This window comes from Gobius niger (assembly GCF_951799975.1).
Source record: "Gobius niger genome assembly, chromosome: 9".
Taxonomy (NCBI): Eukaryota; Metazoa; Chordata; class Actinopteri; order Gobiiformes; family Gobiidae; genus Gobius; species Gobius niger.
This window is the reverse complement of record NC_136860.1, coordinates 1,713,577-1,736,761: the sequence shown is the minus strand read 5'-3', so window position 1 is coordinate 1,736,761 and position 23,185 is coordinate 1,713,577. Positions and strand designations below refer to the sequence as shown.

Here is a 23,185-nt window from a genome sequence, read left to right as displayed (position 1 = left end):
TTGTTCGGTTCGGCATGAGCGGCTCCGACTTTCTCTGAACTTTTCTGCAGAAATAAACCCTGCTAGCTTGTGGCTACGCTAAAACTGACGCTAAAGATCTGACCGTGACACCAGGCGTCAGGAGAACCCCAGTGTTTTACCGCCTTAAACATATGTAATCATGGTCAAAAATAAAGCTCACTACTTCATCTATTGTGGGTATATTGTGCTTTTAGATTAGCTTTTAGATTTGGGTAATGCCGCCGTGGTTAAGGGGTTAATCCTGACCTCCCTAATGTAGATGTCTCCACAAACATCCATCTCAATGTGAAACTGCTGAATATATAAACTGACATAACAATGAGGAACAATGTGTGACAAAAGCACTAAACTCACCGAGGCCCTGAGACAAACCGTAGAGGAACCCCCCCACCCCCCCCAATATCCCGCCCCCCCCGCCTCCCCCCCCCCCAGCCCAGAGGAGACGGAAACAGCTGCGCCGGCGAAAAGCTTTATCACTATTTTCTCCGTGTTTCTGTCTCTTACAAACCCGCACAATGAGCAGCGGAAAGTGTGGAGCGCTTTACCCTCGCACGTTTAAAGGGAATAAACGCGGGATAATGGAGGCTAAAAATAAACGAGCGATCGACGAGAGAGAGAGAGAGAAACCGTCACAAAAAGAGGAGCGTTTTCATTTTCCTGCAATAATCCGTAATTACAGATGCAGAGATTGGAGGAGGCGGAACAAAAACATCCATTAAAACCACAGTGACAGGAACAGGTTTGACCTTTTTTATCTACAGTTTATGGCTGTAGATCATCCACATATATATGAGGGAAATGTTTGAATATAACCATGTATATAACACAAACTGCAGATGTTTTGTGTGGTTTTATGTGTTACATTTGTGTTTGACCAGCTTCTGAAAGTGATACGACTACGTTTGCAGCCGTTAAAGCAGAACTAAGTAACTCCTGCCCCTAGAGGCCGTAAGCGCCACTGCAGGTGTCGTAGCATGTTGTGTTTTTACTCATTAATTGTCCGTGAGAGTAAATCCTACTCTGACAGAAAAGACAAAGGGACAATTACACAATGGAGATCAGTTTCTTCACTCAAACTTGGCTGTAAAGTAAGTGGTGCTAGCCCACAGTTAGCTTTGCCCGTTAGCCTGTTAGCTTCTTCTTCAACTTACAAATGATATTTTTCAGAATGCTATTATTATCATTGTTACTAAGGTAATTATGACAATATGTATAATAAATATGTGTGCTAGTGATGTATGTTTTTTTTTTTTTTTTTTTTTAGTTTAGTATTTATTTGAGCAATTTTATCTTCATCTTATCTTCCAAAATTCATACAGTGTGGATGCTCAAAATGGAGTCGGCTGAAGCAATAAGCTGATAAGTGCCGACCCCATGTTCAGTTCAATGTACATTTACAAAACATAATCAATTATTAGGTCTAGATCACATTGACTTTTGATGCAAGTCCTTCCTGAGCTAAACCGATACAGATTTTTAACGATAGAATCATCAGTTTTAAGCTTCACACAAAATTTTCCATGAAGAGGATTTAAATACATAACACAGCAACTTTTTACATTTGTACATTTTGTAGAATGAACCAAAGTAAACAGAACACTTGGTAGGACGAAGTATGTCTAAAAAGAATTACTACGTCATTAATCTGACTTAATTCGAGATTAATCACAGGTTTACACTGTAGTTCTTTCTGATATTGGTTCCATTGGTTTCTAATTATAAACTTCAACATTATTTACACTTGTATCACGCGTTCGGCTTGCGTAGGGGCATATTTTAGTCTATTGTAATTCTCTTGGTCCTGAGGTTTCCCTGTTGTCGTTCCCATCTCCACTACATTTTTTTTCTTCCTTTTTTCCCTGTATAGTGTGGTGCATTAAAAAGCTGGGGTGTTTAATGGGCCAGTTGTGAGTTGGCGACAGCCCCCACTCAACAAGCCCCCACCCAGCGACCCAATCTTACAACTTTATGGATGATCTTTGTGTCCTGTTCTGTGGGAGGCATTAAAAGGACGAGGCTTTATGAGTCTGTTGTTGGGGGTGGACTCATGGATGGTGTCGTGTCTCAGGCTCTATGAATCACTGACATTAATCTCAGAGACCTGGGATGATCAGTTTTCAGGTTAAGCCCAGTTAAGGGAAAAACTACTGAAAAAGGATGTTCCATTTTATTATGCAGATCATCATTTTCAAGCAATATGGGAAAGAAAAAGGATATTTCTGCTGATGAAAAGTGTGAAATAGTTGAATGTCTTGGTCTAGGTATGAAAACCTTCGATATTTAATGAAAGATTAAGCGTAATCATTGAACTGATAAGAGATTTGTGGATGATTCAAACACACTCAGGTTTGTGCAGATAAAGGCACAATATGGACGGTTTCTGCCAAACAACGTCTATGAGGGTGGGAGGCAGTTTTCATCCAAACAGCAGCTCTGAGGCTATTCTAACATCCTGCAAAGAAATCCAAGCAGAAACTGTCCAAAAACTCACAAGTTTAATGGATTTAAGAATTTTGAAGCTGCTTCACACAAGGGCTCCTATGGTGAAATATAACTTGACCTGTTAATATTTTTTTGATTGAAATAGCTTTTGATTTCAGTAAATATGACCTCCTAATGCTACAAATACAACAAATGACCATTTTCAGTTAATTACAAGCTTTAAAATGTATTGAAACGATGAGTTGCATAATAACTTGGAACAGTGGATTTTGAGGTTTTTACTATATTTATTTTTGAAAAAAAATACTGTTTTCACTAGGAAATTTTTTCCACCACATTTAAATGATCCTCGACCAGTGAAAGACTTGAAAATGATGCTGACTCTCATTTGAGTTGAAAATTTAGCAAATGTCATTTGCATAATAATTTGGAACGTGGTGTAGTTCATGTTGTTAAGCTTCAGGCTGAGGCTTTGCTTTTGCCTTTTCACAAACTACAGTGTTCACACTGAGGTACAAGTGAATGTATTTTATGTATGTGTGTGTATATATATGTATACATATATCTGTATGTGTATATTTATATATGTATATGTATATCAAAAACACTAAGACAAATGTAATACTTAATAAGTAAATCAATAGAATGGTGACTTTTATATAGATAATGATAAAAATAATAATTCCACACTTGTAAGTTGTCTTGTAAGATCAGACTTTCAACCTGTGACGTCTAAAGCTTAATGATCAGCACTGCTAATCAACAACTGTACTATTGAAATCTGCAACAACACATCTGTAAATCATTGATGGTAAACTCAGAGTAGTGTGAGTTTGCCCATATATGAGAGGAAAAGAGGAAGTGATGCATATGAACTTATGTTGTTATTCTCTTACAAACAATCCTGAAGCAAATACTAGTATCTTGAATATGCAGGAGGCACATATAAGATTTCTTGCTTCGACCGACTCCCTTTGAGTTATTATGTTTTCTTTGGCTTCATGTGACATGAATGTAAATATATTAATGTAAATAATGTAAATAATTACTAAAATAAATCAAATGAGTTACTTATAGTTCTGCTTTAAAATCCGGATGAAGGTCAATATTCTGGTTTCTGAAACATTCAGAAAAAACACATCTTGGGTCGTGACAAAAAAGATAAAATTGCATCTGACAGAAAATCCCCTTCACCAAATAGTAGTAGTAGTAGTAGTAGTAGTAGTAGTAGTAGTAGTAGTGTTTGTAGTAGTAGTAGTAGTAGTAGTAGTAGCAGTAGCAGTAGTAGTAGTAGCAGTAGCAGTAGTAGTAGTAGTAGCAGCAGTAGCAGTAGCAGTAGCAGTAGTAGTAGTAGTAGTAGTAGTAGTAGAAGAAGAGGAAGAAGAGATTGTTGAAGTACATCTGCTGCTCTTCCTCCTCCCCCCCCCCCCTGTAGTTCGGCGGAGCGGGTCCTGCGGCCATTTGGGGGCCGCGTTGCCATGGAGACGACCCGTAATGGCCGCCTCCGACTGCGGTTTTCCTTTGTTGTAAAAACGCGGCCGCGAGGTTTGGTTTTGTTCCAGCGTGACCTGATTCTGTGGAGCGTTTGCTCCTCCGCCCACGGCCCCAAGGAGGAGTCAGGGAGGGCATCCGGCTGAAGGCCAGACTGGGCACGCGGTCAGTGATGTTCACCTCCATTTAACATCTCAGAACCTGAGCTCTCGCTTCAGGAGGTTTATCTGAGGCGCTCCCGGGTCTTTCCTCACGCTGATCCACAGATACTGACATGTTTGGTATCCACGTGTAGCAGGACAGGCTGTGACTGAGATGACGCTGGAATCCAAATATGGTCATTTCCTTTGTGGGAGACCGTTTGGAAAAAAATGCCAAATGTCATTTTTGAAATTTAAAAAAAAAAAATTACGATTTTGAAACAGTTTGGAAACGCTTTGAAATGATGGAACATGAAAACATTTAGAAATGTATTGAAAAAATTGGGAATTTTTTTTATTTTTTTGAAAAATTTGAAAAGTGTAAAAAAGAACAAAGGATAGTTTGGGGGAAAATATTTTTTTATGATATGATTTTAGATAAATTAACTGTGTGGAACAGTTTTGAAAAAAATGTGAACATACTTTTTTCTTAAAGGTCCTATATCATGCAAAATCGACTTTTTGGTGCTTTTAGCCATGTTGTTATGCTATTTCCTTATCAAAAACACCCCCAGAGTGGTTTGTGGCTTCATTCACGCAGCTCTCAGTAATCCTCCTGAATCCTGCTCTCTGAGGCTCCGCCCTCTCCTGGTGAACGACTGAGTGTTCAGTTGTGTCGTCACAGCGGAACGGAAGTGCTCGACGTCTGTAATGTAATGTCTTAATTCTATGCTTACGGCCTGATTTTAATTTGTAAAACAGCGCTTTCATTATTTCTGTCGTAAGAGAGAAACAAAAAGAAAAAAAAAAGAAAAAAATAATTAAAAAAAAAGAAAGAAAAGGATGTGCCTGAGGTGCTTCCAGGTCAGCTGTGGCCAAAACAAACACATCCCTGAGCGTCTGAACAGATCAGTCATGTTTGCGCTGCAGCTGAAGATGGAGCTCGTTATAACTGGACACACCTGTTTTTTATTCTTAACTAACGATCATGTCACGGACGGAGAAAAAGAAGCACGTTTGGCTACGAGGACGAGGAGTTTATTCAACCTTTTTCAAGCAGAGGCCACTCTTCATCAGAAGCTGTTTTTTTCTCCGGGATTCAGTGACTATCACCAAAATATTGTTTTTCTGTGACTGTCTCTGATGGATGTTTGTGAACCTTCGACAGAATCAAAGTGGATTAACTTTTATAACCAACGCAAGTCCCATAATGTAAACAGCGATGGACCGAAGTGGTGAGTTAATCCAAACGCGGGTTAGCTTGTGTGTTAGCATATTAGCTTGTGTGTTAGCATATTAGCTTGTGTGTTAGCATATTAGCATGTGTGTTAGCATATTAGCTTGTGTGTGTTAGCATATTAGCTTGTGTGTGTTAGCATATTAGCTTGTGTGTTAGCATATTAGCATGTGTGTTAGCCATTTATGAAGCTGTGTTGCAGATGTCAACTCCTTATAACTGCATCGTGAAGTGACTTCACTTATTGCTGTTTATTTATATTACGGTAAAGTATGTGCGGAGAGAGGGGGCGGAGTTAACTGAATCAAAGTGTTGTGTCTTCCGGGTTCGAAAAATATCTCCAGAAAACACTTATATTTATCACAAAAATGAGTGCTCCATAATGGTAGAGGTACAATATATCATATACATGCCTATACTTAACTTTGGAATGGCTAAAATAGCATGATATAGCTCCTTTAAAACATTTTGGATTTTTTTTATTTATTTACTTTTTTAAATCTGAATTTTTTGTGAAATAATGGAAATATTTTTAAATGTTTGAAATGTCCTTCAACGTGTCTGTGTGGCTCCCTGGTCGTTCCCACACTTATTCATTCACAAATACTGACATGTTTGGTATCCACGTGTAGCACGAAAGGCTGTGACCGAGATGACTCTGTCTTTCTATCTTTAGACGCTGCAGGTGAAAATGCAGGTTTTCACACAGTCGCCGAAGTGAAGATTTGTTGCTAGTTTTCTCCTTAAAGCAGAACTAAGTAACTTGTTTACCTTAATAAATCCTTCCCGTAGTCCCTCTGGGGGTAATACAAGTGTTAATGGGGGGTCTTCCATCTCCCCTGGTGTCTCTGGCCGGGTCAGAGTCACCAATACACACTAATGGAATCACGAGGAAGAAGCTAACAGGCTAACGGGCTAAGCTAACTGTGGGCTAGCACCACTTAAACAGTATTTACAGCCAAGTGTGAGTGAAACAATGATCTCCATTGTGTAACTGGATGAACAATATCCCTCTGTGCCTTTGTCTTTTCTGTCAGCGTAGGATTTACTCTCACGGACGATTAATGAGTAAAAAACACAACATGTACGACACCTGCAGTGGCGCTTACGGCCTCTAGGGGCACGAGTTACTTAGTACTGCTGTAATCCCTTAACTCCCACCTGAACAGAGCACATTTTCTCCAGTTTGGCTTTACCCCAATCCAAAAGCTTCTGGCAAAAAGCTGTGAAAAAGCAACAAAACTGAGACCAAAACAATGATGGAAATGTGACAAAAAAGTGACGAAAAATGGATGAAAAAATACAAAAAAAATACAAAAATGAGATAAAAATGTGACAAAAAAATTACCAAAATTTGATTTAAAAAAATTGACAAAAATGTGATTAAAATTTGTCACAAAAAAAAAAAAAAATGATGGAAAAAAATGTGATAACGTGAGGAAAAAGATCCTCTCGGTTCAGGCGGGAGTTGAGAGGTTAACCCAAAGAAGTGGCAAAAGAGCGACTAAAACGTGCTGGAAAACCAACAACATCGCGATAAGCAAAGCGACAAAAGGGGCTCAGTCAAGGCTAAGAGGTTCACATTTTCATTTGAGTATAAAAAAAGACTAAACTGACCCCGGGCGAGGCTGGTTTTATCATGTTTTGTCTCGACTTTCTTTCCCTCGGGTCATTCACAAATATCGTGTCCTGACGCCTTCATCCAAATATGGTCATTTCCTTCTGCGAGAGGCGCCCGGTTCAGGAGAGAAACGAGCGCTTTTCTCTAAATGAGGTTTTTGTTCCACTTTCGGGTTTAGGCCGGTTTTATTCAGCTTTGAACCCAAAACAACAAGGAAACATCTGACTTTTTACAGATGTTTTCACTGATGATCAACTTATTCACAAACTACACAAGATCAAAATCACTCTCTTTGTTACTGAAACGTCACAAAATAAAGCCACACGTTTAAACCTGACTCTGTTGTCGGGTAGAACCGGGTAGAACCAGATAAAACCAGATAAAACCGGATAAAACTGGATAAACCAGGAGCCTGAGTCTGTGTAAATGTGTAATAATGAGTCTCATTATCCCAGAGCTTATTTCCCCTCGGAGTCGACTCAGGATCTGTATTCACCTCGTGCACGCTCCCTCCCCTCGTGCACGCTCCCCCCCCCTCGTGCACGCTCCCTCCCCTCGTGCACGCTCCCTCCCCTCGTGCACGCTCCCTCCCCTCGTGCACGTGGCCCGGGTGCAGAAGCAGGACAGAGATAAAGAGACTCATCGAGGCGACGGAATCTGACCAACTCTGTAACCTCTAACCGAGCACTTTGTCTTTATTTATGAATACTTTCTGAATACTCCTGTACTTCCTGAATACTCCTGTACTTTCTGAACCCTCCAGTACTTTCTGAATACTCCAGTACTTTCTGAATCCTCCAGTACTTTCTGAACCCTCCAGTACTCTCTGAATCCTCCAGTACTTTCTGAACCCTCCAGTACTCTCTGAATCCTCCAGTACTTTCTGAACCCTCCAGTACTCTCTGAATCCTCCAGTACTTTCTGAACCCTCCAGTACTCTCTGAACCCTCCAGTACTTTCTGAACCCTCCTGTACTCTCTGAACCCTCCTGTACTTCCTGAACCCTCCAGTACTCTCTGAACCCTCCTGTACTTCCTGAACCCTCCAGTACTCTCTGAATACTCGCAGTACCGCGGTGGAACCCGGTGCCAGCGCGTCCATTTGCGGCGGTGTCGTGGCGCTCGTTACCGCGGCGATAAAACGTCGGCTTCTGTGTGATGTTTATGGACCTCGGGGAACATTAGCGTCCATTAGAGCCTCGTCAGAGCGAGCACTTCAGGGGCCGCGGGGACCAGGGGAAATCCGGGCGCTTTACGACCAGAGCGGCCCGAGCGCCTCCGAGCGCCTCCAGGAGAAACCGAAACTCACAACAGGAAAACAGGAAAACGGATCCCACAGATCATGTGACTGAAAACAGATGATAAGGCTGCGTCTGAAACCATCACATTGTCGCCTCTAAGCTCTAACACTGACCTCTGACCCTTAACCTTTCATGGGTCGACTGTTAGATCTGTGCAGTTCGGGAACTAGAGCTTCAGCTGCATTTGAACAATCCGTCCGTCCTTAAACAGGGGAAAGGGAAGTGACATCACCAACAGCTGTGTTTCTTCTTCTTTAAAGTTATTGGTGGAGTGCAGGCCAAACAAAAGTGCATGTCGCCCCCTAGTGTACAACAACAACATAGTGTCCAAACAAAGACATTTAAGGAGAAATAAAATCCAAATGATCCAAACATTTCCCTTTAGTCTTATTTTATTTCAGCAGCTGTTTCTTAAAGCTACAGCAGCAAATGATCCATGTGGCTTAAGTTTCTACTAAATGAAAACAAAAGCATTTAATCTGTTTCCTGAGTTTCCTCTTTAACACTGACATGTGACTAGTTAGCATCAGAGGTCCCTATGCTAAAGTGGCTATGATAGTTAGCATCAGAGGTCCCTATGCTAAAGTGGCTATGATAGTTAGCATCAGAGGTCCCTATGCTAAAGTGGCTATGATAGTTAGCATCAGAGGTCCCTATGCTAAAGTGGCTATGATAGTTAGCATCACAGGTCACTATGCTAAAGTGGCTATGATAGTTAGCATCAGAGGTCCCTATGCTAAAGTGGCTATGATAGTTAGCATCAGAGGTCCCTATGCTAAAGTGGCTATGATAGTTAGCATCAGAGGTCACTATGCTAAAGTGGCTATGATAGTTAGCATCAGAGGTCCCTATGCTAAAGTGGCCATGATAGTTAGCATCAGAGGTCCCTATGCTAAAGTGGCTATGATAGTTAGCATCAGAGGTCCCTATGCTAAAGTGGCTATGATAGTTAGCATCAGAGGTCCCTATGCTAAAGTGGCTATGATAGTTAGCATCGAGGCTCCTTTCCCTAGCTACTTCCTAACTGACAAACCAATTCGGAAGCATCTTGTCATGGTGGACTAGGCCACCGTTTTTACATACTGAGATATGTTCTTACCTTAGCTTTGACGAGTTCTTTAGGACCTGTCTGGTCTTCACCCGTGCCTTCAGTCACGTAAACACAGCGCAGACGGCGTTAGCATTTAGCCTCTCCCTCTCTCCTCTATAGCTCCAAAACAGGTCAAGATAGAAGCTACCAAGCTCTTCCACGTTTTCCCTATTTAAATATGGTCACGTGAAGTGTACGTGTGGCGTAAAAATACCAGGAGTAGTTTGAAATCTGCGCAGTAATCTTCACTTTACTGTGCGGATGCCAAACTACTCCTGGTATTATTACGCCTTACAATATAGTTCCCCCTTTTATCCGCTTAGAAAATCCACATTGTTTAATTTTGTGTAATTATACTTTGTAGTGGAACACTTCACGTAACCATATTTAAATAGGGAAAACGTGGAAGAGCTTGGTAGCTTCTATCTTGACCTGTTTTGGAGCTATAGAGGAGAGAGGGAGAGGCTAAATGCTAACGCCGTCTGCGCTGTGTTTACGTGACTGAAGATCAGACAGGTCCTAAAGAACTCGTCAAAGCTAAGGTAAGAACATATCTCAGTATGTAAACACGGTGGCCTATTCCTTTAAAGGGGGGGTATTATGCAAAATGGACTTTTTCCAGCTTTCCATCATGTTATTCTGTCACTCCCTCATTAAAAACATGGCTGAAGTGTTGCCTTGGCACATTCACGTATTTCTGAGTAATCTGTAAAAACTCTGATGGCGGCCATTTTAGGGATAGGTTTGCCTGAGTCCTCCTAGGAACGCCCCCACCTCCTGGAGACGCCTCCGAGCTTTGGTCACCAGCCGAGTAACCGACCACTGCTCCTCAGCAGAACCCCCTCCCCACTGATGCCACAGACAGCGTGTGGAGGGGGCGTGTCTAAAGGCTCAGAGGTTCTTAAAGAGACAGAGGCCTATTTCAAGACATTCACTACAGCCATTTTGAGAGAGACATTTTATACAAGGCAGTTATTCTAATTTACTGCATTTACAGACCAACAGAAGGTTTGTCATCATTGTAGTGTGATATAGACTGGTGCTGTGGGACTGAAAAAAGCAGAACACCCCCTCTTTAAAGACTGCCTAATAATGAACATTTAGGAGATTTTATTTCCAAAACAACTCATTATTTCTATCGTACTTTGATGCAGAGAACTGTGAGCGAGGTGAGCCTGCTGTCTCCCACACAGGAAATGCCCATATTTGGATTACAGGGTCATCTCGGCCACAGCCTTTCCTGCTACACGTGGATACCAAACGTGTCAGTATGTGTGAATGAATAAGTGTGGGGAAGACCAGGGAGACACAGACATCTTTTTTCTAAATATTCCAACATTACAAAACTTTAACCCTTTAACTCCCACCTGAACTGAGCACATTTTCTCCAGTTTGGCTTTACCCCAATCCAAAAGCTTCTGGAAAAAAGCTGTGAAAATAGCAACAAAACTGAGACGAAAACAATGATGGAAATGTGACAAAAAAGTGAGAAAACATTGACAAAAAAGTGACGAAAAATTTATGAAAAAGTGGCAAAAATGTCACAAAAATGACAAATAAAATTACTAAAAAGTGACAAAAAATGACAAAAATGTGATAAAAATTTGACGAAAAAACGACAAAAAAATGACCAAAAAATGACTAAAAAATGACACAAAAAAGTGATAGAAAATGGACAAAAAGTTGACGAAAAAATGAGAAAAATTAGACAAAAAAATGCAAAAAAAATGAGTTACAAAAATGAGTTGAATACCCAACAAAAAAATGATGGAAATAAAATCTGATGACGTGAGGAAAAAGATCCTCTCGGTTCAGGCGGGAGTTAAGAGGTTTCTGTCTCCCACACAGGAAATGCCCATATATGGCGCTCGTGCAGAGACTGAAAATAATCATCTAAATGGAGAGTTTCTGTTTTTTAAATCTCCTCTGACTCTGGCTGAAGGTAGAATCCTGGAATAATGGCGTCCACAGCTTCCTGTTTTAACGAGCGGCTCATTTACATCGGCAGCACATTCTCCTCATAATGGACTCTCCTCCTCTTCCTCCTCTCCTCTCCATCCCTCCATCCCTCGCTCCTCTTCCTCCTAATGGCCGCTCTCTCTCTCGTCCACACACTCACTAATTGGCCCGAACTCGTTTCTTACCCCCCTCTGGGCCGTAAACCTGCAGCACATCCCCCTCTCCAGCCAGCACGAGGAACGCCTTATATTCACAGGTCTGAGGCTCTGGAGATCCTCACATGAAGGTTTATATTCACAGGTCTGAGGCTCCTGGAGATCCTCACATGAAGGTTTATATTCACAGGTCTGAGGCTCTGGAGATCCTCACGTGAAGGTTTATATTCACAGGCTCTGGAGATCCTCACATGAAGGTTTATATTCACAGGTCTGAGGCTCCTGGAGATCCTCACATGAAGGTTTATATTCACAGGTCTGAGGCTCCTGGAGATCCTCACATGAAGGTTTATATTCACAGGTCTGAGGCTCTGGAGATCCTCACATGAAGGTTTATATTCACAGGTCTGAGGCTCTGGAGATCCTCACATGAAGGTTTATATTCACAGGCTCTGGAGATCCTCACATGAAGGTTTATATTCACAGGTCTGAGGCTCTGGAGATCCTCACATGAAGGTTTATATTCACAGGTCTGAGGCTCCTGGAGATCCTCACATGAAGGTTTATATTCACAGGTCTGAGGCTCTGGAGATCCTCACATGAAGGTTTATATTCACAGGTCTGAGGCTCTGGAGATCCTCACATGAAGGTTTATATTCACAGGCTCTGGAGATCCTCACATGAAGGTTTATATTCACAGGTCTGAGGCTCCTGGAGATCCTCACATGAAGGTTTATATTCACAGGTCTGAGGCTCTGGAGATCCTCACATGAAGGTTTATATTCACAGGCTCTGGAGATCCTCACATGAAGGTTTATATTCACAGGTCTGAGGCTCCTGGAGATCCTCACATGAAGGTTTATATTCACAGGTCTGAGGCTCCTGGAGATCCTCACATGAAGGTTTATATTCACAGGTCTGAGGCTCCTGGAGATCCTCACATGAAGGTTTATATTCACAGGCTCTGGAGATCCTCACATGAAGGTTTATATTCACAGGTCTGAGGCTGGAGATCCTCACGTGAAGGTTTATATTCACAGGTCTGAGGCTCTGGAGATCCTCACGTGAAGGTTTATATTCACAGGCTCTGGAGATCCTCACGTGAAGGTTTATATTCACAGGCCTGAGGCTCCTGGAGATCCTCACGTGAAGGTTTATATTCACAGGCTCTGGAGATCCTCACGTGAAGGTTTATATTCACAGGCTCTGGAGATCCTCACATGAAGGTTTATATTCACAGGCCTGAGGCTGGAGATCCTCACATGAAGGTTTATATTCACAGGTCTGAGGCTCCTGGAGATCCTCACATGAAGGTTTATATTCACAGGCCTGAGGCTCTGGAGATCCTCACATGAAGGTTTATATTCACAGGTCTGAGGCTGGAGATCCTCACATGAAGGTTTATATTCACAGGTCTGAGGCTCTGGAGATCCTCACATGAAGGTTTATATTCACAGGTCTGAGGCTCCTGGAGATCCTCACATGAAGGTTTATATTCACAGGCCTGAGGCTCTGGAGATCCTCACATGAAGGTTTATATTCACAGGTCTGAGGCTCTGGAGATCCTCACATGAAGGTTTATATTCACAGGCCTGAGGCTCTGGAGATCCTCACATGAAGGTTTATATTCACAGGTCTGAGGCTCCTGGAGATCCTCACATGAAGGTTTATATTCACAGGCCTGAGGCTCTGGAGATCCTCACATGAAGGTTTATATTCACAGGTCTGAGGCTCTGGAGATCCTCACATGAAGGTTTATATTCACAGGTCTGAGGCTCTGGAGATCCTCACATGAAGGTTTATATTCACAGGTCTGAGGCTCCTGGAGATCCTCACATGAAGGTTTATATTCACAGGCTCTGGAGATCCTCACATGAAGGTTTATATTCACAGGCTCTGGAGATCCTCACGTGAAGGTTTATATTCACAGGCTCTGGAGATCCTCACATGAAGGTTTATTTTCACAGGTCTGAGGCTGGAGATCCTCACATGAAGGTTTATATTCACAGGCCTGAGGCTCCTGGAGATCCTCACATGAAGGTTTATATTCACAGGCTCTGGAGATCCTCACATGAAGGTTTATATTCACAGGTCTGAGGCTCTGGAGATCCTCACATGAAGGTTTATATTCACAGGTCTGAGGCTCTGGAGATCCTCACATGAAGGTTTATATTCACAGGTCTGAGGCTCTGGAGATCCTCACATGAAGGTTTATATTCACAGGTCTGAGGCTCTGGAGATCCTCACATGAAGGTTTATATTCACAGGTCTGAGGCTGGAGATCCTCACATGAAGGTTTATATTCACAGGTCATGTCCTTAGACTCGCGTCAGACTCTTCGTGTCCTCAGACTCCTCGTGTCCTCAGACTCCTCGTGTCCTCAGACTCCTCGTGTCCTCAGACTCGCGTCCTCAGACTCCTCGTGTCCTCAGACTCGTGTCCTCAGACTCCTCGTGTCCTCAGACTCCTCGTGTCCTCAGACTCGTGTCCTCAGACTCGTGTCCTCAGACTCCTCGTGTCCTCAGACTCGTGTCCTCAGACTCCTCGTGTCCTCAGACTCGTGTCCTCAGACTCCTCGTGTCCTCAGACTCGCGTCCTCAGACTCCTCATGTCCTCAGACTCCTCGTGTCCTCAGACTTGCGTCCTCAGACTCGCGTCCTCAGACTCCTTGCGTCCTCAGACTCCTCGTGTCCTCAGACTCGTGTCCTCAGACTCGTGTCCTCAGACTCCTCGTGTCCTCGTGTCCTCAGACTCGCGTCCTCAGACTCGTGTCCTCAGACTCGTGTCCTCAGACTCCTCATGTCCTCAGACTCCTCGTGTCCTCAGACTCGTGTCCTCAGACTCCTCATGTCCTCAGACTCCTCGTGTCCTTGTGTCCTCAGACTCCTCATGTCCTCAGACTCGTGTCCTCAGACTCGTGTCCTCAGACTCGTGTCCTCAGACTCCTCATGTCCTCAGACTCCTCGTGTCCTCAGACTCGTGTCCTCAGACTCGCGTCCTCAGACTCGCGTCCTCAGACTCGCGTCCTCAGACTCGCGTCCTCAGACTCCTCATGTCCTCAGACTCCTCGCGTCCTCAGACTCATGTCCTCAGACTCCTCGTGTCCTCAGACTCGTGTCCTCAGTCTCTCGTCCTCAGACTCGTGTCCTCAGACTCGTGTCCTCAGACTCCTCGTGTCCTCAGACTCGCGTCCTCGGACTCGCGTCCTCAGACTCCTCATGTCCTCAGACTCCTCGCGTCCTCAGACTCATGTCCTCAGACTCCTCGTGTCCTCAGACTCGTGTCCTCAGACTCGCGTCCTCAGACTCCTCGTGTCCTCAGACTCGTGTCCTCAGACTCGTGTCCTCAGACTCCTCGTGTCCTCAGACTCCTCATGTCCTCAGACTCGTGTCCTCAGACTCGCGTCCTCAGACTTGCGTCCCTCAGACTCGCGTCCTCAGATGAAGACAGTCTGTGTGTCTGAAGGTTCTCTGCTGGAGTCTGTTTGGATTAAACCTCCTCTGATCCGGCGCCGTTGTTCCGCGGCGCCGTGGGCGGAGCCTTTGATGATGGCGAAGCGAGTGGCATTTGGCGTTTCAGAGACAGATGGAGTCGGCGTGAAGCGCGTCCCGACAAAGGAAACGCCAAATGTCGACGCGTAACGAGACGATTGGGTTTTATCAGCGACTAAAGAACTGTGATCTTTGGCTTCGGCTCAAACTCTGAAGATGAAACGCTTTCGTCTCGCTGTAAAACCGCATCCCGAGGCCTAAACAGTGAATCTGCAGCGCTGGTGCATTGTGGGTAATGTAGTTTGTGTGTAAAGACTGACCACACGTCCTCCGCGTCCACGTCGCACTCGGCTCCGAACTGGCAGATGTCGCAGGTGGAGGTTTCCTTCTGCACCGTCTCCGTGGAGCCCTCTCCTCCTGCAGCACAAAACATGTACAACGGTCAACACAGTCACAGCGTCGCACTCTGGACTCTGCTCCTTCAGAACAGACGGGTCCACAGCGGTGACTCCTGAAGGAAAGCACCAGCCCCTCACACAAACACATCACATCGAATGATTCAGTCCCATTAAAGCCGAGCACCAAATACAAACACTTTATTGTCACCAGGACTCGTAAAAACACATGAAGATCCAGAACATCAGCACGTGGCTCCACATTTCCTGTATTTCCCACGAGAAAGTCTTTAGTAACTTCAAAAAACTGATTAAAAAGGCTCTCTCTCCTCTCTCTCCTCTCTCCTCTCTCTCTCCTCTCTCTCTCCTCTCCTCTCTCCTCTCTCTCCTCTCTCTCCTCTCTCTCTCCTCTCCTCTCTCCTCTCTCTCCTCTCTCTCCTCTCTCTCTCCTCTCCTCTCTCCTCTCTCTCCTCTCTCCTCTCTCTCTCCTCTCCTCTCTCTCCTCTCTCTCCTCTCTCCTCTCTCTCCTCTCCCTCCTCTCTCTCCTCTCCCTCCTCTCTCTCCTCTCTCATCTCCCCCTCCTCTCTCTCCTCTCTCTCCTCTCTCCTCTCCCCCTCCTCTCCCTCCTCTCTCTCCTCTCTCATCTCCCCCTCCTCTCTCTCCTCTCTCTCCTCTCTCTCCTCTCTCCTCTCCCCCTCCTCTCTCTCCTCTCTCTCCTCTCTCTCCTCTCTCTCCTCTCTCTCTCTCTCTCTCCTCTCCCTCCTCTCTCTCCTCTCTCATCTCCCCCTCCTCTCTCTCCTCTCTCTCTCCTCTCTCTCCTCTCTCTCCTCTCTCTCCTCTCTCTCCTCTCTCCTCTCTCTCCTCTCTCCTCTCCCTCCTCTCTCTCCTCTCTCATCTCCCCCTCCTCTCTCTCCTCTCCCTCCTCTCCTCTCTCTCCTCTCCCCCTCTCTCTCTCCTCTCCTCTCTCTCCTCTCTCCTCCTCTCCTCTCTCTCCTCTACCCCCTCTCTCCTCTCTCTCCTCCCCCTCCTCCCCCTCCTCTCTCTCTCTCCTCTCTCTCCTCTCTCTCCTCCCCCCTCTCTCCCCCTCCTCTCCCCCTCTCTCTGTCCTCCCCCCTCCTCTCCCCCTCTCTCGCCCGTGTCTCTGGAGCTCGTCTGAAAGAGCTTTTGTAAATGATATTCGCTCCGTCGTGGCGCAGCGCTGCCATTGGCCGAAACACGTCTGGGCTATTTTTAAACTCCCTGCTCCAAGATGGCTCCCTCTCCGCTCCCTCCGAGAGCGAACAAAGAGGAGGCGGCGAGACTCGCTCCGCTTCAGCGCCAGCCTCCAGACTCCCCCGTTTCATCACAGATGTTTCCCCTGATCATTTACACCAGGTCATCTCCTGATTCAGCCGCTGAGATCCACATCATCTTTTATTCAAACACAGTCAACGAGTTTACTTTTACAGAGATTCAAACGCTGAGAGTGAAGCCAGGTCCAGCTCAGAGGTTAAGTGTTCTGGTAAAGGAGGGAGAAGTGTCTGTGACTCCAGCTCCAGGCTCAATGAGCAGGAGGAACATCTTCAAAACATGCAGCGTCATTTAAAGAGACTGGAGGCTCAGCAGCTCCAGCACACGGAGCCACAAGTCACACCTGTTCAACTGAATACAGCTGTTACATGAGTGTTAACCTCTGAACTCCCACCTGAACGGATCCCATCTTCTCCAGTTTGGCTTTGCCCTAATCAAAAAGATTCTTGGGGAAAGAAGCACCAAAATGGCCACAAAAAATGAGAAGAAAACAAGGATGTAAAGGCAACAAAAATGTGACAAAAACTCAACCAAAAACTGACGAAAATTAAACAAAAATTAAACAAAAAAGTGAAAAAAATTCAACAATAATATGAAAAAAACTCAACCAAAAAATGACAAAAATTAAACAAAAATGTGACAAAAATTCAACAAAAATGTGACAAAAACTCAACTAAAAAATGACAAAAATTAAACAAAAATGTGACAAAAATTCAACTAAAATGTGACAAAAACTCAACTAAAAAATGACAAAAATTAAACAAAAATGTGACAAAAACTCAACTAAAAAATGACAAAAATTCAACTAAAATGTGACAAAAATTAAACAAAAATGTGACAAAAATTCAACCAAAAGGGAAAAAAATGGTTACACAACACAGCAACAACGCGAGGTCTTAGCTTTCAAATGAGGCGTCACACAGACCTATATAATGGCCAAAGAGGACGGAATGCATTTGGTTCAGGCGGGTGGTAAGAGGTTATTAACTATGGAAGTATTTATTCTAAATATCATTCCTGTTTAACCTTAGAACACTATTGCTATAGAGCAGAGGGAGACAACGTCAGGCCTGGGGGCCCAATCCAGCCCTCCAGCACAGAACTTCAGGCCCTCAAGATAATTTTGAGAAACATTATGACGCAAATCAGAAGGTACTTCAACATTTTTAGGGTTAAATGGGAGAAACACTGTCAATACACCCAATTAGGTCATACCATGTACAACTCTGGCATTTGTAGAAAGAGCACTGGAAAAATAATAATCATTTTAACCCCTTAACTCCCGCCTGAACCGAGCACATTTTCTCCAGTTTGGCTTTACCCCAATCCAAAAGCTTCTGGAAAAAAGGTGTGAAAATAGCAACAAAACTGAGACGAAAACAATGATGGAAATGTGACAAAAAATGTGACAAAAAATGACAAAAAAAGACAAAAAATTGATTAAAAAAAAAAAAACAAGTTACAAAATGAGTTGTAACAGATGGAAAAAAATCTGATGACGTGAGGAAAAATATCCATTTAGATGAGTTTTGTAGGTCTTAGCTTAGACTGTACTTTGACTTAACTTCACTTAAATCTGCTGTTTTCAAACAAAAATACATCAAACTCAATGTCAGTCATGTCAAAAACAAAACCAGATCCAGAATCCCTCTGAGCAAATGTTTGTGACTAATGTGAAGCCACACATTTAAAACGGTCTGGCTTTACTGTGGAGAGTCTGTTCCTCTGTCTGCTCTCCTCCCTCTGTCCTCTGCAGCAGGTGTGCTGGAGCGCCGCCATCTTGTCTCCTGAATCCTCTCTCCCAAATTTAGCCTCTCCTCCCCCCCTCTCCCCCCTCCTCCCCCTCTCCCCCCCTCTCCCCCCTCCCTCTCGTCTCCCTCTGGTCCCGCTGATAAGGCGGCCTCTGCTCAGACTCCTAAACTCTCATCTCCGTCTGAATCCTGATCGTTTACTCTCCGTCTGTGAACGAGGAGCTCCGGTTTCTCCATCAGCAGCTCTGATGGAAAGTTTCAATGTGGAAAACTAGTCCCAGTCATGTTTAGTGACGGAAACGAGGCTGAAATCTGCAGATATTTGGGTCGACTCTAAAGCGAAATGTAAGAAAGTGACTGAAACAGGCTTGAACTTCAGTGACAGTTCCAAACAGCCTCACACAGAATCATCTCATCCATGTGGAGAACAAACATGAAGCACCAGACAGACTAAAGGTTAAGGGAGTGAGAGTAAAGCTGAAATCCAAACATGAACCGTTACTGCTGATCATGAGTTCCTCGAGTCGTTTGAGGCCAGTGTTTCCGGGAGGTGAGTGGGAGGACGACCTCACCTAGGGTCAGGAACTGTGTTCATGTGAACTTCCCTGACCGTCCATCTGCTGCTCTCTCGCAAAGTTCAAACGGACGTCCACCAAGGCACCTGCTAAAAGGCTGTTCTCCCCCACATCTCACTGGGCCATGAGTGTTCCTCTGCCCCACGGACGCCTCACTTACAGGGCCTATATTAGTGTTAGGCTGTATCCGAAGGTCCACACTATTCCCTATATAGTGACTATATAATGACTATATAGTCACTATATAGTGACTATATAGTCACTATATAGTCACTATATAGTGACTATATAGTGCTCACGCCATGTTGTAGGGGTCTCCGAATGTCCAGAGAGAAAAAAGTCGTGCACTCGAAATTTCCCACAATGCATCTGGAAAAGTAGTGAGCATCGATGGTCACTAAATGAGTCAATATAGACCACAATGCATTGCGAGAGTGGGAGAAGAGCCTGACGGCGACAGCTTCCTCTCGAATAATCCAAGCCATTCATGTAAAATCCATGTGAAGTAAAAGCGTATCTGACTCGTATTTATCCATAAATATTCCACTGTCTCATGAGTCTGGTTGGTTTTTATCACAGAAATACTTTATTCCCGGAGTTTATTGAACTTTTAGCAGATGTCGTCGCTCAATCTGCTGGCGTTTCGGACACCGGCCTGTGACCGACTTTCGGCGTCTCCGAGCTAACACTGGGGTGACTTTTTTTTTTTTTTTTTTTTTCTTTTTTGTGATGACAGTAACGCCTGTAAAAGTGCCAAAACAGTCGTTCTGTTTCATAAAATAAATGTTTGTAACAATAAATGAATTCAGATAAAAAAATAAAAAACATATCTGCAGCCGCAGCGCGGAGAAAGTCGTGTCTTGTGTCCGAATCGCCAACAGAATCAGTGACTATATAGTGCGGGCCTATGTAGTGAATGAGGGGTTAGGGAGTAGTGTGGACATTCAGATACAGCTTAGCGTGTGTGTTAGCGCGTGTGTTAGCGCGTGTGTTAGCGCGTGTGTTAGCGTGTGTGTTAGTCATTTATGAAGCAACTCCTTATAACTGCATTGTGAAGTAACTAGGGATGCACCGATACGATACCAGTATCGGGTATCGGGCCGATACCACAGGCTTGTACTCATACTCATACTCATTCATGAGGTCCCGATACCAGAAACCGATACCATTTGACGTGCGGCCAGCGCAGCTACGAGGCGCAGCTACGAGGCGCACCTACAAGGCGCAGCTACGAGGCGCAGCTACGAGGCGCAGCTACGAGGCGCAGCTACGAGGCGCAGCTACGAGGCGCACCTACGAGGCGCACCTACGAGGCTGAGGAGAGAAGAAGCAACAAACTGGAGAATAGTTTAGTGTAAACACAATATTCCACATAGAGCTGACTTTATTACAGACTGCGCTCTCTAAACCAGAGTCTGAGCTGGATTTAACCAGAGCTTAATGTTGTTAGAGCTGCAGCGTCTGCAGTGTTTACAACATACAAGCTAACGATGCTAACTCGCTGCAGCGTCTGCAGTGTTTACAACATACAAGCTAACGATGCTAACTCGCTGCAGCGTCTGCAGTGTTTACAACATACAGGCTAACGATGCTAAACGTTAGCCAGTTTTGGCCATTCTGACGCCGTTTTATGCCCAGGGGTTTATTCATCTGAAAAACTAACCCAGCGACTAAAAAGTCCTCAGAAAATCCAACTTAAAGACATACAGCATGTTTATATTGAGGAAAATGAGCTGCAGCAGAACAATGAAAACGGTGTAGCTACTCGCTAAGTTACTACAAACACACGAGAAAATCTACAGGAGCTGATGTAAAAAGAGACCATTTAAGGAACATCTCAATATTATAATTCAGTGGCGGCTGGTGATGTGAAAACCAGGGGGGGCTGTTGCCTCGACCTAACTTCAATTATATTTTAGAAGATACTTATAAACATTGTTTTTAACTTAAAAAAGAAAGTTATCTTTGGGGCATTTAATATTATTATTTTTATGTAGAATATATTCAAAACTTATTGTTTAGTTTTCCATCCATCCATCCATTTTCTTCCGCTTTATCCGGGGCCGGGTCGCGGGGGCAGCAGTCTCAGCAGAGATGCCCAAACTTCCCGATCCACACACACCTCCTCCAGCTGTTCTGGGGGGACCCCGAGGCGACACCAGGCCAGCTCAGAGACATAGTCCCACCACCGTGTCCTGGGTCTTCCACGAGGCCTTGTCCCACTAGGACATGCCTGGAACACCTCCCGTGGGAGGCGACCAGGAGGCTCTGAAACAGATGCCCGAGCCACCTCAGCTGGCTCCTTTCGACGTGGAGGAGCAGCGACTCTACTCCGAGCTCCTCCCGGGTAGCTGAGCTCCTCACCCGATCTCGGAGGGTGCGCCCAGCCACCCTGCGAAGGAAACTCATTTCGGCCGCTTGTATTCGCGATCTTGTCCTTTCGGTCATGACCCAAATCTCATGACCATAGGTGAGGGTGTTTAGTTTTATTCAACTAAAAAATAAATCATTTCTGACTAAAGTGTAGTGATAGTCACTATACATATTTGTATTGTGCACCACTGATATGTGTTTTGTACCAACAGAACCAGAACAAAGGCAGGAGGTGTTTCCTCTTTGATTTCATGTACAGTTTTAGTCCCAGACCTGCTGTGGTTTCATTATGAGCCTCAGAGCCACAGGTTTAAACCCGTATAAACCGTCAGACAAATGATCCGCTCAGAAATAATGTGCAGCTCACGTTTAGAAGAGAGTCCTCCTCCTCCTCCTCCTCCTCCTCCTCCTCCTCCTCCTCCTGCACCTGGAGCTCCACCTCTGTTTCCCTCAGTGAATGAATGAAGTTCCCCTCTCCTGTCGTAGCTCCTCCTCACGGTCCTGAATCTTCTCTCCATCAAATGTCCACGTCCTGGGACAGAACTGTCTGTCCAAGTCAGCGAGGGTTTGTCCCAAAGTGTGAGATAAACAAGCAGCAGCTAAAGCAGACGAGCTAGTTAGCATCGTCATGCTACCTCCAGGAAAGTCCGTTTAGACGTGACTTCTGAGTGAAGAAAGTTGTCCCAAGTCCATTAGTTTGACTAAGTCCTTTCACCTCCTCTCAGGAAACAACACGAAGCTCCTCCGTCTCTCAAATGAGAGGTTTTTCCTCCGATCGTCCGTGAGCTCAGAGCTGCTCCCACAACGGGCTACTCGTGTTTGTTTACAGTAGAGCTTCCTCGTCTTTCACCTGTTAAATCTCCGATGGGCGCTCGGCCTCAGCGCCCATCGGAGATTTAACATTGCGCGTCTCTGATTGGTTGAATTAATGATATACAGTGACGTTTTTATACCATAGTAGAGCGCCGTTGGTTAGATGTTTGGGGCGCTGTTCCTCGCCGCCCCGAGCACAAAACTACACATTTATGACACTGTTACAGCGGTTACAGCACACAATGAACCAGGCAGACAAAATGACGCGCTCCTTCACCTCCACTCCCCCTCCCTCCACTGTATAAAAGACCTGTATATAAGAAAGTTAGGATTTTGCTAAGCTTAAAACTTGTTATATTATTTGCATAATTGATAGGAGGGGCGGCGCCCCACCGCCCATAATGGACCAGCCGCCACTGTTATAATTGTTAAATAAAAACACATAAATGAATAAAGCTCAGGCATTGGGAGCTTTTGGACATTTTCTGTCTATGATGGACAGAGACATAAAAATAAATTATATTGAATGAAAATAAAATAAAATAAATAAATGTCATCAGCACAATTCTAATACAACTGCTATAAATGCCTTGTACTTGTATCGGTGTTCGGTGTTCGGTATCGGCAAGTACTTAAATCAAAGTACTCATACTCGCATCGGTTTTAGTAAAAGTGGTATCGGTGCCTCACTAGAAGTAACGGAGTAACTGAATCGAAGCGCCGCGTCTTCTGGGTTTGAAAAATACCTCCAGAAAATACTTTTCTTCATCACAATAATGAGTATTCCACAGTGGCAGAGGAACAATACATCACATAAATGCCTGTACTTTACTTGAACGGCTAAAATAGCAGAATAAAGTCCTTTAAAGTCTAGGAGCTGCGAGATGTGAAAGTTTGCTCCGACTCAGCCTCGTTTGTCTGCGTTTAGAAACATCAGGGCTGAGATCTTTTCAGGAAATCTAAATGACTCTTCACACCATCAGACCCTTCACACCATCAGAACCTTCACACCATCAGACCCTTCACACCATCAGAACCTTC

At 44.4% G+C, this 23,185-nt stretch overlaps 1 protein-coding gene across 1 annotated transcript in view; it reads right to left on the bottom strand.

The window, feature by feature from the left end:
* The window catches only part of tmeff2a (transmembrane protein with EGF-like and two follistatin-like domains 2a), an 87,560-nt gene that overhangs the window by 8,374 nt on the left and 56,001 nt on the right, over positions 1 to 23,185 (bottom strand). The window contains exon 4 of the mRNA XM_079563013.1: positions 15,268 to 15,364. Coding sequence (XP_079419139.1) covers positions 15,268 to 15,364 — 97 coding nt within the window. The remainder of the gene's footprint in view (positions 1 to 15,267; positions 15,365 to 23,185) is intronic.